This window comes from Nannobrachium achirus (assembly GCF_963921795.1).
Source record: "Nannobrachium achirus genome assembly, chromosome: 11".
Lineage (NCBI taxonomy): Eukaryota > Metazoa > Chordata > Actinopteri > Myctophiformes > Myctophidae > Nannobrachium > Nannobrachium achirus.
The window spans coordinates 23438242-23456120 of NC_137820.1; the positions used below are offsets into that span (position 1 = coordinate 23438242).

The 17879-nt window shown below is 43.0% G+C and overlaps 1 protein-coding gene across 1 annotated transcript; it reads left to right on the forward strand.

Moving 5' to 3' along the window:
- Window positions 1-11239: 11239 nt before the first annotated feature.
- LOC308294229 (muscarinic acetylcholine receptor M2-like) lies at window positions 11240-13478 on the forward strand (the record flags this gene model as incomplete). The annotated part of the gene is made up of 3 exons (XM_080736956.1): window positions 11240-11410; window positions 11862-12818; window positions 13167-13478. The coding sequence occupies 3 exons, from the start codon at window positions 11240-11242 to the stop codon at window positions 13476-13478; spliced, it is 1440 nt and encodes a 479-aa protein (XP_080593082.1).
- Window positions 13479-17879: the final 4401 nt, after the last annotated feature.

The window sequence follows — 17879 nt, forward strand, 5'->3', positions numbered from 1 at the left end:
TGTTCTCTCTCTCTCTCTCTCTCGCTCTCTCTCGCTCTCTCGCTCTCTCTCGCTCTCTTTCTCTCTCCAGCCACACAGATATGGGCTGTCTTCCTCCATATACGGGCATTCCCACCTATACAGTCTGATTCCCACGTGAAGTCCTGTTAGGTATGGGCTTAATATATATTTTTTTTTTGACATAATTTTTATCCCACAATTTTGTAACCCATTTTCACCCAGTGCCAATTGCCTATGTAATCCTGGGCTCTGCTCTCCCTCTGCCGCGCCTGGGGAGACAACAGACTGACCTCATGCTTCCTTCAATGCATGAGTAGTCCAAGTTGTTTCTTTTCACCTGACAGGGGGGATTTTCCCAGGATGGATGTAGCGTGTGGAAGGAACACATTATTCCAACCAGTTCCTTTCCCCTCCATCAAGCACCCCGGCTGGCCAGAAGGAGGCATTATCGAGACCAGGATTACTGCATGTTTTTGTGAGGGTATCAAACTATCAACCCTAGGAGACACAGGGAGAACATGCAAACTCCACACAGAAAGGCCCTATCGCCAACCCCACCTAGGGTGTGGGCGCTGATGACGCAGAGGGAGAAACACGCCCCCAGCACCCACAGCACCCACAGCGTCCCCCGGCGGGAATCGAACCCAGGACCTTCTAGCTGTGAGGCGAAGTGCTAACCACTGCGCCACCGTGCCTCCCAGTAAGGAGATCTCCATATATGGGCATAAAAGGGATTATGTTAGAGTGGTTCCCATGACATCACAACATACAATCCCTTTTATGCCCATACATGGAGATACCTGCATGTCTGAACCAGCCACACAAACGTGATGTCATCGTATACTTCATTTTACCGGGCCCCCATAGAGTCTATCCCCTCCTTTTGTCCCTCTACATCAAATCTCTTCGCCAAGAATAGCTTATCTATACAAGCTCACAACACATCACAATGTGTGGGGATGTTGGGAGCTCGTAGATCTACTATTTCAGGAGAATATTGGCATATTATGGCATGACCAAAATAGGGATGCTAGAGTTCCTGTGGTTATCACAATCTATTTGACTAGGAAACTAGGAACAAGAAAATCAATGTGGTTAATCTTTAAGGGATATTTTTAGAACATATTTTGAGTCATATTGATGTACATGTAATACCAGCTCTACCATCTGTTTTGGTGAACTGCAGGGACCAGGCAGGCCCAAATATGGGCTCGTAGGAAATGATCAGTTCTAAGGCATAAATAAGTCTGTTGAGCAGTGAAGTCTAAATTAGCAATTACTCATATAACAGAAAAATAAATAAAAAGCATGTGAGTAAAAGGAAACATATATACAGTACAGTATGTTTTCTCATCGTCACTGTCGGGCAGAAACCTCCTATCTCCAAGTTTCAAATTTGTACGTTTTTTCGCAAAGCAAAGCCCTGCTTCATCATACGAGGCCGTCGCACAAAGGTAGTGAAAACAGCAGATCTACAAGCACACAGCGCCTTGCGGTGCGAGGCGTTGAGTGCTTGTAGATCGGCTGTTTTCACTTTTTAAGATGATAAATGCAAAACGAAAAGTTTTGGACATACAAGGTTTCCACCCGACAACGACGTTATGCTTTGACTGGTGCAGTTCACCCCCCTTCCACCCCTCACCCTTTTTCTCCCGGGCTATCCTTCCTTTTCCCCAATTGATTTTCTATAATATCCAACACAATTGATATTCAACACATGTAAGTGCAGTATTGTCTTTCACTTTGGCATGGATGACAAGTATCAGCACATTCCATGTCCCTAATACCATACTGGTTTTCCTTTGGCAATCACTGGATAAGAGTCTACCAAATCATATTTCTTTTCCCAAACTCCTCTACCATTTATTCTGGTAGAAAATGCTCTGCTGCCTGGATCGTTGTCTACAGTAACTGTTAGTGTACATAAAGTATGAGGCTTGTGTGTGGCCCCTGTATACTGTACATTCAAGCATCTGCTCTGGTTCAAACTGGATGACCTCATTTCCTTGGCACCTTGAGGCGTTGCTTCATATAGTGAAGTGTCGGAAGCGTTGCTGTTCACAGTTTTCAAAAAAGGAATTGAAAAACGAAAACATAATGACGGCTATAATAACATGTCCAAATATATGAATGCCAGGTTGAAAGTGGTTACATTTGATACATTTTAAAAGCACATATCTGGACAAGAACTAGTGATGCATGCACATTGCACACTTGTGTTAAGTGAGGACGTTAAGAAAGTCAACAAAACGAATGAGAAAGAGGTGAATGATGAGGAGAGCAAGAGAGAGAGAAAGAAAGAAAGAGAGAGAGAGAGAGAGAGAGAGAGAGAGAGAGAGAGAGAGAGAGAGAGAGGCCAGTATGTGAGGGTGATGGCTTTTATCACTCGTGGTTTTCTATAATATAGAGCATGTGCCCTGAAGCAGTGTAGCCTTTACGGTTGATGAGTGTCCCATTCACCAAATACATTCATGTTATTCCTTGAATGGACATGCAGTTCTACTGTCCATGTTCAGCTTTTCAGCAGAGGCCAGAGTCTGAGTAACTCTACTGAGAAAAGGTACTATACCTTTTACACATAACAAAGGATGCAGCCATAGCATGGTGCTCTGGCTGGCACTGACGCCTTTGCCTCCCACACACATACATTATATAGAGCGCAACCTTGCCTGCACAATGCACATGCACACATGCACCCATACAATTTCAACTCTTAAGCAATTGCCAGTGGCCAATGGGAAACCGAATGCATTACATACTAAAGTGTAGAGTTTCAGAATTGCACAAGTGAAAAAAAAAGAAAGAAAAAAAAGCTTGATGATGTTAGAAAAATAAGGATCCATTTAAGCTGGCACACACTTTTCAAATGGGGGTGAAATGGGGCAAATAAATGTGACATCAAATTGTTCAGGACCACTGTTTTATAAATATCATGAAGTACATTTCCTTTATAACTGTTGTAATGACAAACATATGTCAGTGACAGCCTGACAGGGGGTCACATTTCATTCAACATTATTTTGTCTGTTATTGATTCTTGTGAGTACAGTTCTCACCCTGCATTATGCAAGTTAGCAGTTTATAGTAAGTAGTGTTGGCTTAGCAATGAACATCTTGGTTCATCATCACGTGGCTACCGTCCATACCATATGTACAGTAACACTCAGTTTGAGAGATACTGCTTCTCCCTATGAAGTCAATTAAGCCTTTTGGGAATACTCTCATTAATTTGAGTTCAAATGCATAGGATTTCCGTAAAAGATGAAGTAAAATAAAGCTACCAATTGGGGCCTCAGAGAACCAAGAATTCAATACTGATACACGTGGAGTCGAGATACAGTATCAGTTTCACAGAGCAAATGGGAAAACAGCAGACATGATCATTACAGACATGGATACACTAGTACAATTATCTACTGTGTGTAATAGTAACCCTCGCTCAAATGTTAAGTAGTTGCATATTGACATTAATCACAATTTGCCTTCATCTAGAGGACACAGATCCTATGGAGTTCCGTTTAATATAGAGTAGACCAACATGGTGCAAAGTTATAAATGCAATGGGCCAATAAATCAGAGACAAATTAGAATAACATTTTACTAGAGCAAAATAAGAGCAATAAACCATCTCATATTTTCTCATCCTAGACCATGTGGTCAGTTTGATGTATGTTGTTTGTAATTGTTTCAGGAAAGGGGCTATTATTCTCTGTTGTAATTCCATCAAAGTAAGGTCATCCACCAAGTGGGGCAGAGTGCGTCATCATCAGTTTGGTGAAAAGGTCAAAACAACAGAGTGAAGGTTAACTCCAGCAACCTAATAACTGTAGGATACTCTCTTTTGTTTCCTATTTTTTGTAGTGATTTATCAATTAACCATATATGCCATATGATACTTTGTCATACAACGAAAATAGTAAATCTACAAGCGTTGCTATTCTCGCATTTTCTGAAAGTAAATACAAATAAATACGCTTTTTTTTGTTGTTGTTGTTGTTGCAATTTTTCTTTTGAAAATCTACCCAAAATAGGGACACTAAGTCGTGAATATTGTCTATAATTAGATATAACCACACCTTCCCGTATTTTGAGAATATTTTTTGTGAGCATCTACAAGTACCAACCTTCAGGGGCGTCACAAGGGGGGGGGGGGGGGGGGAAGTGGGACTGAGTTACTAGGGCCCAAGGTGGAGTGGCCTTAATTATTTTTTAGTTTAGCTATTGAAAGTGCCGCGCTGCGAGCTTGTAGATCTGCTATTTTTGAAAAGTCGTGAAAATGTGTGCAAATCTTTGAATATATGCACTTTTTTAAGCGAACACTTGTAACTTAAATTTTGCTTCTGGAGGGTCCCTGGAACTATATATTTTGAAATGAGGATCCGTGACAAAATACATATCAATTTGGGGGTCCTTCACATGAAAAAAAATAGCAGATCTACAAGCTCGCAGTGAGCTTGTATATCTGCCATTTTTCAATAGCTAAAGCACAAAATAATGCGTAATAATGCCAGTCTAAATGGGTTAAACCCCCTCCCCCTATGAAGAACATTCATGGGGGGCCCACAGTGAATCCTTGTACCCAGGGCCCAGAATTTGTTGTGACGCCCCTGCCAACCTTTACAGTCAATGGTACCAGTTGTGATGGGGATGGGAGTGCTATCCATGGTGCTGAACCGACCATTGACTGTGGCTCTCTAATGCAAGGCTATATATAAATGTGGTCTCAAATGTCTCTAAAGAGTAGAATAAGAGCTAGGGCATTATTCAAATCTACAAATCTAGCCGAAGGAATACAACACTCATTAGTCCTCCACCTGACCTAACACTCTTTCTCTCTCTCTCTCTCTCTCTCTCTCTCTCTCTCTCTCTCTCTCTCTCTCTCTCTCTCTCTCCCCCCGCTTGCTTGCTCAATCACTCGCTACGCACGTGCACACGCCGCACGCACGAACATCACGCACTCTCTTGACAGAGGAGGGGCATCGTTCAGACCAGTTACTTTCTGCCACTAATGGAGCAGTAGCCTACAGTACACCGAAAGCCGTCAGAGTAACATGGACGGAGCTGACGATACCCATCACCTCCTTCCCAATCCCTGCTGCTCCGAACGAACCAGGTAGGCTAATTAAGCTCCCTCATCTATTCTATCGGTTTTGACCAAACTTCGCAAGAGTCAGATTATACGACACCTAGAAATATTCCTTAACTTGGCAGAAACTACTTTTGAAGAAAAAAAGTAATGTTTGTTTCCTCACATTGAATAGTTATCTTGATATGCAATAGGAATAGGCTAAACGGATACAAGAAGAGTGAGCACTTTAGGAAGAGTGGGCACCTACTGTATGTAGAATTTGCAATTTTGTCCAAAATGAAGGGGGAAAAAATAAAGAAAAAGTCTAATGATGGTCTTAAACTAATGTGAAGTATTATACATTCACAGTAGGCCTACATCATTATCAGAATAAATATATCCAACTTATTGTTTATTCCCAAAATGATTGGATAGCCTACACAGGTTTTGTAGCAATGTGCAGCAACCGTAGACCTTAATTGTGAAACATTCAATCATGTTCTAATCATGTAGGCTATACTTAAAGACCGTTTTCCAAATGTTTTATAATTTTTTTTGAACAAATAGGCCAATCGAGGTGCCCACTCTTACTTTGTGCCCACTCTTCCTGTTACTGGCTAAACTTACATTTTTTTAAAAATAATATGATATACTGAAAAATATTTACAGGTAGGTAGGGAATGTATTGGCTGTGCATAATGCTGTCTGTGTTGCATGCTGCTAGTAACATATTTAGTTACATTATAGTGTCACCACACAAATTGCCACAGGCTTGACCCTTTTGGAATCATGTCTTGCCTTTCACCGCAGCCTGCAATTATTTTCGAGTGGCAATTCTAAGTCAAATGAGGACAGAATGAATACCTATAGGCCTATATTTCCCCGCACATGTTCAGTCATTTGATATTTTAGTGTCTATGGCCCCCTGTATTTCACTAAGGCTGGCATGCGTATTCCACAGTTTCCATTACATTTCTGTGTAGAGATCATCTGTAACCATTGCCAACCGCCCATCAGAGTCAGAGCATAACCCTGGATTCCCCTGTCTCCATGCTCCCTTGGAATCCCCCTCTTGATTACAGTGTGTTTGTATTTTAGAGGAAAATTAGATCTCAGCCAGGCTCCTCCCTCCCTGAAATAAGCACATGGTAAATCAAGTTACCCTCCCTAATCTTTACTCATTAACTCCCCTACTCATTCCAGGGTGTCCTCTGAGATGGACTCTCTCTGCTTGTGGCACTCCAGTTTCCTCTGCCCTCCACCCAGAGTCCCATTATCTCATTTTTATTCATTTCATCTCTTCCATCTTGTTCTCTGTGCTTAATGTCTTCTCGTTTCCTTCGCCTTCCTTGCTTCGGAGCGATAACTCTCTCTTGCTCTGGTCTCACTGTTCCAGCTTGTCATTTTCTCTCCCCCTCATTCCCTTTCCTCCCCCCCCTCACAGAGTGTGGTAGTTTGGAGTAGCCCTAGGTTGTTTCTGGCCTCTCTGTAGCAATGTGCGCGGTGCAGTCGGAGGCTTTTGCCACTCCACTCCATTACACTGCTATGCCAGGCCAAAGCTCAGGGCCATGTGAAATTTCCCACTCCTCAGAGTTCAGGACATACTCTACTGAAATCATGACAGGCCAGTGGTAAATATACTTGAGTGGTGAAATAGTAATATAGAGGCTAGTGTAGAGCAGATGTCTGAGTCTATCTATGAACTGTATTTGGTTCAGATCATGGTTGAAATATATGTATATGTATATGTATACTGTATATAATACAATGTGTAGTCATTGTTTATAAAGGTTTCTTGGCTGGCATATAATTATGGACAAAATCAAATATCACAATAACGTTGACGAAATACCTCCATATTGATATTGTGACAATATTGTGGGGATGACTTTTGGTGCTTTCATAAATATTAGACTTTTTGTTGTGGGCCTAATCATCTGTTATGCCTATATGATGACTAAGTTGGTAAAGGCAAATAATAACAGCTAGAACAGTCATGTGCTGTAAGTTCAGAAAATCAAACGCAGCCATTAAAACCAGGAAAGGACAATACCATACAACAATACTATGATATCCCAAATCCCAGACAATATCTTATCTCATATCACAATATTGATATATTATCAATATATTGCCCTGTCCTAGTTTCATTAAATCCATACTGACGTTCAAAGTGATGACATTAGGCACTGGGGGTTTGGAGTCGTTGTCTGTCATTCTCTTGGCTAGAGTTTCACAGCTAACAGAGCAGGGATAATCCCATCTGAAAATCATCAGAAAATCGATTTATTTGACAATATAATGAAAGAACCGTGATGTATTACACCTTGTGTTCTGATGAAATAGTGTACTTGCTACCGCACCTGCCGTTGCCTGCTGCACCCCATTGCCAATGCCAGTAATTAATCTGGATCGTTGCATCTGTCAAAGTGTCAAAGTTGGCAGAGAACAGCCCAAACTGTGGGCATACAGACTTTAAGAAAAAACAGTCGCACAAGATGAGTACACTGTAGAGGCATATTACCGGTACAGCTGTTGCAAAGAGCATCTGTTGGATCTAATTACTGTGCCTGTCAAGGAAATACTGTTTGCCTCTTTGACTGTCTCCAGTAGCTCTGAATAACAATTAGGGAGGTCAGTAATGGAGATCTTATTGGTGTAAAGTGAAAAAGAGAGGAGGAGCTTATGAGCGGTTACTCAGTAAAATCCTCAGTGTTCATTTAACTCAGAGACTGTACAAACCAAATGGACCTGTTAAAAAAGGATCAATGAACACTGCGGAGGATGTGTGTTTACTGTGTACTGACATCCTGTTTGTTGCCTACTCCAAACCACAGCACATGTTCTCAAATGAAGGTGTTTGGGTCCAGAATAATTAGGAAGCTCTTTCATGTGTTTGTGAGGACATAACCTGGGAAGTCAAGTAAGCCATGGGTCGCAGACAGTGCTGTCCTGCTATGACAGATTTGTTTTGAATGTGAATTATGCATGATTTGAACATTCACAGTACAGTATGTAGTCACTAAATGGTTTAATATCCACCAAACACACAAATCTGCATGTGCACATACGGTACGTGCATGTGTGCACACCAGCACACGCGCACGCACATACGCACGCACACATACACACATGCACCCACCCACGCATCCACGCACGCACACACGTACTCGAGTCTTTATTATGACAGCAAAAGGCTCAGAATGGGTCTTTGATGAAAGAGAGATAGAGTTATTCTCACTGTAATGAAGTTTAAACTGCTTGTAAGAGCAGGAAGGAAGCTCCTCTCAGGTACATATGATGCTATCATGAAGGCTAATGGAGTCACTTACAGGCCTTTAGAAGCACACAGTGGCCATCATGGTCTTATCCCAGTGTCTTTTACATCGATCCTCTGATCAACCATGGTCACATTGCTGCATGCCGTATGTTTCCAGAGGAGCCGGTTTCTGCCATTTCCGAGATATTCTTTGAAGATTGTTGTTATGGCATGTCCTGATTTGTTCAGATAGGACATACTAGTGTGAGAGGAGAGGAGGAATGACAGGGATTATAGGTCCTCAGTGGAGAATCGTTTGATTGATTTTGTGTGTTTAAGAGACAAGATCGCAGTTTTGTACCTCAATCATCTATGTTCAGGACAGCAGTCCCAATAATGATATTAGGTAATCTTGCACAAATAAGAAAGTTGGGGAGGATCTTTGGCCTGAAACAACATTAAATAACATGATTATTGGGAGATCTGCCCTTACTGTAACTTCTTATTGTGTATTTTGTTGTTGCACCCAGTCTTAGTTACTTTTACAGTATATCCTGTCACAAATTGCGACTATGTGTAGTTCACATATTATCTGGCTGAGACATTAGGTACCAAGACTGCGTCTCCCTCTCTTTCTCTGTCTCTCCCACTTGCACTCACCACACACACATGCACACATTTGAACACATGATTACTGTGTCATTGTTAGGTTGACAAAGTTCGGCTGCCAAAGGCAAGTTTTAATACCCGAAGTATGAGAAAAAAGAAAGCAACAAAAGAAAGTATATAATTTGCACAACCATGGAACAATTACCATTTATAATTCAGGGCAGGAACCACAGGCATCATTCACTCCTTGTCATTCTCTCAAAGTGCAGACATTATCTTTCTCCACTGTTGCAGTCAGATAAACCATCTTTAGCCCCAGAGAATCTGTGCTGTCTTGACATTAAAACCATGCCTTCCTATTAAGGCCTATCTGGACATCTGCCGCAAAGAAAACACGCACACATGCACGCACGCACAGGCACACAGGCACACTCTCAAGATGCCCAAATCAAAATCTAATTTTCAAACCATGCACCGCCTATTCCATGTCAAGGAGCAGGGAGGATAGTTAGGAAATAATTCCTCCATGCCTGCAGGATCAAGACGTCGACTTGACATTCTTGAATTGGCTTTCATGCTCAGATTAGATATATGCTCCAAGGCCATTTTGTGACTTTCACAGCAGGCAGGGAAATGTAAATAAACTCTCTAGAGGTGAAGGTGGCCTCATTGCATGGTCCTACTCCACCTGTCAGGTCAGATTTCTATCAGGGTGAGGACTTCCAGGTCACCAAAGACCCAGAGGGCGAGTGTAACCCAGCAAATAAACATAAGACAACATAAAAACACTGCTGTAGTGTGCTTCCGAGCAAATAAGTCAATTCATACGATGAGAGTATACACAGTTGTTAATTCAACTCTGAAAAGGTAGTAATTGAGCAGTTTTTGCTGTGTAATATAATATCGGTGGGGGGGTCACAACATATCAATCAAATGTACTTCAGAGATGTATATGTGAGATGGCACCCACAGGTGTAGAGAATCACAAATTTGAACCGTGAAATGACTTGAAACCATCTCATCCCATATTGATTATGGAATATGATACCTGCGATATAAGAATGTGGGTCAATGCTGTGCGTATTTTTAAATGCAGCTGCCTCAGCCTTTATTTGCTCACCTGTCCATCCCTTCACACCTCAGCCAAAGGAACATGTGCGAAAACACTCCCTCAAGCACCCGCCTGACCAGCACTGCAGGCACTGTGGATGTTACAGAGGATTTTTGTGCTTGAAAGCGAATGTCTCTTGACAGTGGGGACGCACATACACAGTCAAATCTTTCAGTTTGAATTCATCCACTTTTTTGGGGGGATACATTTACTTTCTCTGTAACTTATTTAACCAAGGTGTATGGTTGAGTATGTTAATACAATATACAGTAAGTAGCACTGTACTCCCTCCACTGGCTCCCAGTTGTGGCCTGCACAGAATACAAAACACTGATGCTGGCCTTCAAAGCAGCCAATGGTATGGCACCTCCATACCTCCAAAGCCTGATTAACCCCTACAACCCCACTCGTTCACTCAGATCAGCTAACACAGGGATGCTGACAGAACCCTCGCTAAAAATCCCAGGACAAAAATCCACTCGTCCTAGACAATTCAACCTCCTGGCCCCCAAACTGTGGAATAAACTCCCTGTGGCACTTAGAACAACAGACAGACTCACTCCCTAGCTTCCGCCGTGGCCTGAAGACTCAAATCTTCAGACTCCACCTAAGCCCATAGCACTTACCGTAGCACTCGCTTACCCTCAATGACCATACATGAAAGCTAGATAGCATTCTTAGGTTTTTATATAACGTTTTTTTTTACTGATTAGGTGCTTGGTGTACCTACGTTATTTTTTCTACATCTATGCAATTAATGTATTGACGTTGATGTATTGATGTACAGGTATTACCTTGCTTATTGTATTGATGTACGGTATTACCCTGCTTATTGCTAATTGCCTAAACTGTAAACTGTAAACTGTAGTGGTTGGAGGTGCTCTCCTTAATCTTCCATTGAGAAATGTAGACCCTGGTGTCAGGTAGGACATCTGACACCAGGTTGTAGTACTGCCACAAGCTCATAAGGGCAATATCTCCCCAGGCTAAGAGGGAATCCCATCTCGGTCTCTTGCAGGAGACCCAGTCACAGATTGCGGCTTTAACACTCAAGATTTTACAGTCTTATGAGTGATGCCCAAGGATCAGTAATGAAATGGTACATTCTCTATCTTTTTCATTTCAGTTGGATTGCCCAGAATTGAGTCTGGCCAGAAGCGTTCTGTGAAGAGGATACCCAATAGCAGAGAGAATGGAGGTCCTCAACACATCCCACCCTGACAACCATAGCAGCAGTGTCATCACCAGACTCCTCTCTGAAAGTCCTTACACCACTGTAGAGATTGTCTTCATCATTCTAGTGGCTGGATCATTGAGTCTGGTCACCATCACTGGCAACATCCTAGTCATGGTCTCTATAAAGGTTTGGACCTTTAAAACATATATATAATATATATATAGGTTACTCTACACAATGACATCCTGTGTTTAACGTGCGCACACACACACGCACGCACGCACGCACGCACGCACGCACGCACGCACGCACGCACGCACACACACACACACACACACACACACACACACACAACCTTAATTTAACTCAAATGTAACGTCAAATGTAACCTTACGCTTGCACACTCTCTGAGTTACGAATGGATAAATGAACACTTAGGATTTTACTGTGTATTATTCACATGTATCCACATTATTATAATATATGTAAAAGCACAAGGCCCTTGACTAATGCAGCTGAGAATGTCAAAAGTGCTTCTGGCATGTCATTATTGTGCATGTAAAAATGCTAAGAAATGCATATTGCATTTTATATACATTAGCATCCGATAATATTCACCCTGTTTTTCTTTCTAAAGGTCAACAGGAATTTACAGACTGTCAACAACTACTTCCTGTTCAGCCTGGCCTGTGCAGACCTCATCATTGGCCTGTGTTCCATGAACCTCTACACCGTCTACATTGTGATTGGCCACTGGCCCTTAGGTCCTGTCGTGTGTGACCTGTGGTTGGCTGTCGATTATGTTGTCAGCAATGCCTCGGTCATGAACCTCCTCATCATCAGTTTTGACCGCTACTTCTGTGTCACCAAGCCGCTCAGCTACCCCGTGCGCCGCAGCACCAAGATGGCGGGTCTGATGATCGCCGGGGCCTGGATTTTGTCCTTCGTCCTGTGGGCGCCCGCCATCTTGTTCTGGCAGTTCATTGTGGGTGGGAGAACAGTGACGGAAGGGGAGTGCTACATCCAGTTCTTCTCCAACGCGGCTGTGACATTTGGCACCGCCATCGCTGCGTTTTACCTGCCAGTGGCCATTATGATCGGCCTCTACTGGCGCATCTCCAGGGCCAGCCGGAGCCGGGTGAGGCGGGACAGCAGGAAGTTCTCCGGGGCCAGTCTAGGGGAAGGCCCTTCTCACAGCCAAGACAAGGGCGAGAGCCAGCCCAGTGACGATGTGGTGATGCAGGAAGAGGAGGTGGAGGTCGCCGATGGGGACAAGAAGAAGGAAACGGCGCAGCAGCAAAACGGAAGTGGCCCCTGCAAAGAGGAGATAATCGATGGGGAGAACTCGACCAATGACAGCTCCATGACGGTCAGCATCCCTGCTTCGTCATCCAATCAGAAAGAGGAAGATGAGGAGGTCAAGTCGTCTCCCCCCAGCCAATTACAGAGGAGGTCTAATGGCGGCAGTAAGCAGAGACAAACAAAACGTTCCTTTAAGAAAAAGGCTAGAAGTTCTGGCTCCAACCAGATCACACCAAACTCCAACACTCCAGCCACCGAGAGACAAAACCTGGTCACAAGGACATTGTTCAAGGTGACAGAAATTCATAATAGTTTTCGTTACATTATGAATGAATATATTACATTTATTTTTGCTAAATTGTAATTGTAATTGTAAATTGTAATTCAAACTTACGTTTGAAATGTATACTGCCATGTACCGGTACTATACACTGTGTTGTGTGTGTGTGTGTGTGTGTGTGTGTGTGTGTGTGTGTGTGTGTGTGTGTGTGTGTGTACATAATACAGTTTCATATTTCCAAATATATTTTTATTTTTAAGGCTACAAAGTAAAAGCAACATTTGGTAGGAAAAAAGTTATTCAAAGTGTAAAAGAACCGAAGATGCATTACTATGTGTCATATTTGCTTCCATTGTCCAGGTGACGAGGACTAGTCCGGTGATAAAAGTCAAAAAGAAGGGATGTTCCTCCAGGGAGAGAAAGGTGACTCGCACCATCATGGCCATCCTGGTTGCGTTTGTGGCCACGTGGACGCCTTACAACGTGATGGTCCTGATCAACACCTTCTGCTCCACGTGCATCCCCCCTTCCCTCTGGACCATCGGCTACTGGCTATGCTACCTCAACAGCACCATCAACCCGGCCTGCTACGCCCTCTGTAACACAACATTCAAGAGCACCTTCAAACAGCTACTGCTGTGCCAGTACAAGAACATACGCTCGATGCGGTGAGGACGGACTGGCAGAGCATGAGAGTGTTGTATATAATAATGACATGGTGCTGGTAATGTGGTTTGTGAGGTACAGTTGCGAGCTGCTATTCCGCGATTTTAAAAATGAAATACAGGGGAGACAAAGACTGGATATCATGCATAGTTGAAATATACTATAGGTACTCATGGTCCGCTTATTCCGATGGCTTTTTGTTGCAATGCTTTTCAGACAATTACCACAGTCATTTGAAACTTGTGAGTTTGCGGAGTATAAATGTACAGCATACACAGGTTTAGGGCCATCGCAATGGAAGGGGGTAAAATATTGTCTCCGTAGTATTTAAGACAATCACATTCTTGTGGTAATGTAATGTGGCCCTCACATCTTGAGTTTAGCCTGAGTCGCACCATATATGGAGATCTCTGTATCTGACTTCTATGCCCATATACCCATAGACATAGAAAGGTAGACGCCTCCTTCGGCTCTGGTGCATATGCATCGAGGGACCAAGGGAATCCGTGCGCATCGCTTCCACGTGCGTCACACATACAGACGTTGGTAGGCCAATCAGAGGCAGGTGGGGCGGGTCTCAACGTACGCAGCCTGTAAGAACAGCTGAGCTGCGCGGCCGCGCAACATCAGGAAATGGATGGATTGATAAGTCATGGAAAAGACGCATTGTGATTGGCCAGTAGTCACTTTGACTGGTAGCTATCCCTTTGTTTTTCCAGGAAGTCCGGACTACACTTTTTGCACGTCGCTCCAATGAACTGCAGAGGCGAATGAGGCATCTAGCTTTTTATATCTGTGCATATACCTGTATATCTGTCTTGCTCGAACATTAGGAATAACATTTGGCAGAAATGTTCAACCTTTCATGCCCATATATGGAGATCCCTGATACCTCAGTATATATGGGCATGACCAGAGCCCTCTATTGGAGAGTCGCGTCATCTCCATTCACTTCACGTGGCCAGGTCTTCTACATACACATCTATTGGCGAATAGTGACAAAGCAATGAACCGGAAGTTTACGGAATGCATTGGAATCTATGGGGAAAAAGTTAAATTTCCGGTTTACATGAACCACGTGGACGGCACTGTTTCTGACCTGGCATTGTCAGAACTCTCTAGTACAAGGCTCTGGGCATGACCATATATGGGCATGCCCCCTTTTGTGCCCATATATGGATCCGACTGATTTGATTGAGCCTGATGCCAAGATGACTGAAGTCAGATACCACACTCCATATTTGGGCGTACCTCTACTGGGTTATGGTTATGGGTGAGTCATGGTGACATGAGCATGATGTCAGAGGTTCACTGCCCGGCTGGACTGCCCGGCCGTCCCTTAAAGGAGTAGTTCACCCAAACAATGACTTATTTTCTATCAGTTGTACACCCCATGAAGCCCTGAAATCATGGAGATTCCGAGGCCTATAATTTGATGACCATCATAATCTCCGGTGGGAGACTCCAAGAGTCACATAGTCTCCTACTGAATGATGACCCGGTTATCAAATGATTGGCTCAGGAATGCGACAAAAACAAAACAATCTCCATGATTTCAAGGCTTCATGGAGTGTGTAATTGATAGAAAATAAGTCATTTTACTCGTTTAAGCCAATTTTAATATACTGCAGGACAGTGCTATTTGTGTTGACTAAGACTAAGAGACTAAAATACTAAAAGACTAAGATTTTTTATATTTAGTCCTAAGACTAAAAAAAGAAAAGAAAAAACATTGCATGGATGCACCTGGGACGTATCCTCAGTGATGTAGCCCAAGGTCATAGGGGTTTTGGGTCTCGCAACATCATAAGTCCTGACTTTACGTCCCAGTAGCTACCCACGATCAGTCCCATTAGGGAAAGACAGGGCCGCTGCTCTGGAACTACTCTGCTGAGACTGGGAGAGGCAATCTGGCGCGTGGGAGGACCAGACTCTGTGGGTTGACCCTTAGCCGGGCTCCTCCTACGTCTCACCAGGTCCACGTCTGCTCTCACCAGACTCCCAGTACCAAACATTTAATTCAGGAGCAGTGGGTTCTAGGGCATTAACGACTTGTGATTTTTGCAAGTCGACTCGACTAAGTAAAAAGTTAAGTTGAAGTCGACTTTGTCGTTTGATGACGTCATCACATCACACACGAACCCCCCCCAATTATTTTGGGGGGTCGACTGAGTCGACTTGTCGACTTTTTCATTTAATACCCGAGTGGGTTCCTGACTGGCCCTCCTAAAGGCCTCACCGTGAGTTTGTTGGGCCTCTTCCTCACGTAAGACACAACCCATAAGACCCTAGACTAAGATTAAACAATTTCAGAAGACTAGTCTAAAAAGACTAAAAGAAGATTAGTCTAAGACTAAGATTAAATGGTGTGTTATTCAAAAGACTAAGACTAAATCAGAATCTGCTGAAACAATTAACACTGCTGTAGGATACTGTATACAGTATATTTGACTATGCGTTTCTGGCTTTAGGACAGGGGTCTTCAACAGGGGGTCCGGGACCCCTAGGGGGTCCTCAGAGTTACTACAGGGGCTCCTCCAAATCTTCCAATCCAATTTCGGCCTAACCTATTAGGCCTAAATCAGAAATTAGTGTGCTAGTGCATACTGTACATGTACTGTAAGCCCCTCCCATACACTAAAATGTGTACCCGGCCTGAATGGGTTAACAACGTGAACCCTAGTGTCCATATTCTGAGAACTGTAGCCAAAAATAGCAGATGCGCGAGGCATTGTGAGCTTGTAGATCGTCTATTTTCGGCAAAGAGGTTTGGTGTAGAGCAGGGGTCTTCAACGTTTTCAAGCCGGGGACCCCCAAACTGATGGGGAGATGGAGCAGGGACCCCCTACCACCTCGTAGGGTGGGGGGGTCGGGGCTACGACATATTTTTTATTTTAAATATGTACAAGTTACAGCAAGCAGGGTGGGCCGTACCACTACCATTTCTAAACATACTACTTATTAACTGAGAACCAATGTCAATAATCAACAATCTGTCAATTGCATAGTAATCATGTATTCAAGCTATTCAAAATGGATAGAATCATGATTTATTTTTAACATAAATGTGAAAAATGAAACATTTTAAGCAATAATTTCGTGGACCCCCTGCAGTACCTCCGCGGACCCCCTAGGGGTCGCGGACCCCCTGTTGAAAACCCCTGGTGTAGAGGGGAAAAAAAGCTGACTAAGTACAGAGTAAAAGGTCATTTTTATCAAGTAAAGACGGCTCAAGTGGTTAAATATCTGAAAACACAGATTGACATGAATCCAAAATACACTGATGATTGTGCTGTCAAACGATGAATCTATATGGAATCTCTGATAAGGTTGTGGGGGTCCCTGCTTCATCTCTCTCTCAACTAAGGGGTCCTTGGCCTGAAAACGTTGAAGACCCCTGCTTTAGGGGGTTTCCTTTTAGAGAATGTGTTCTCTTTGCTTTCTCCCACGAGACCATCTACTACATTGTTTACAAAGTAAAACTAACTCTGAGAGTGTAAACGCTCTGGTTTTATTGTCTGCTGAATCTGTTTTTGCACTAACTGTCAAATGTAATTACATGCATTATGTATGTATGTATGTACAGTAGTTACTAAGTGAATACATTTTTAGTGCATGTACTGTATAGGATAAAGAGGAAAGCTGACAGATAGTGGTAAGAATTAAAAGGAGGAGTCTACATGCATCATCATACTGTATATACTGTATTATGCTCTTATAAACCATATCTGCCAACTTGGAGTGAGAATAAGAGAACAAGATTTAACGTAACCACTTAAACCCTGTTTTATCACACGGCAAACATAGCCAGTCTACATTGTGAGCTTGTAGAAGTGGTATTTTTGAAGATTTTTGAAAGGTTTTGAAACCTTTGGACATTTAAAAAATACAAAAACAATTAGTTTGACCAAAATATGTTGGCCAGGATGAAAGTGGTTAAAGTATTTTGAAGGGGATGGAAAGGTTATTTTCCAAAGTGGTGTTGGCAGCTATGAAATCCTGACTGTAAATAGAGCTCTGACTGTGTAAATACGCATCTGTGATCGTGTGGTGCGTGTGTGTGTGTGTGTGTGTGTGTGTGTGTGTGTGCGTGCGTGCGTGCGTGCGTGCGTGTGTGTGTGCGTGCGTGTGTGTGTGTGTGGCTGCACGCGTGTGTGTGTGTGCGTGCGTGCGCTCGTGCGTCTGTACGTATGTTCATGTTTACCCTTTGGCCAAACATACTCACCTCTTATTTAAGATAATATGATACCGGTAATATGTCAAATGTGACCGAATGCATAATCCTCTTTCCTCTATCTTCTGTATCTGTTTTCTGTCAAAATAAATAATGTCAGAATGTGAAACTTAGTGTCATTCATGTGTTTCATGTCAGGAAATGCAGATAGATGTATACCGGTATGTCAGATT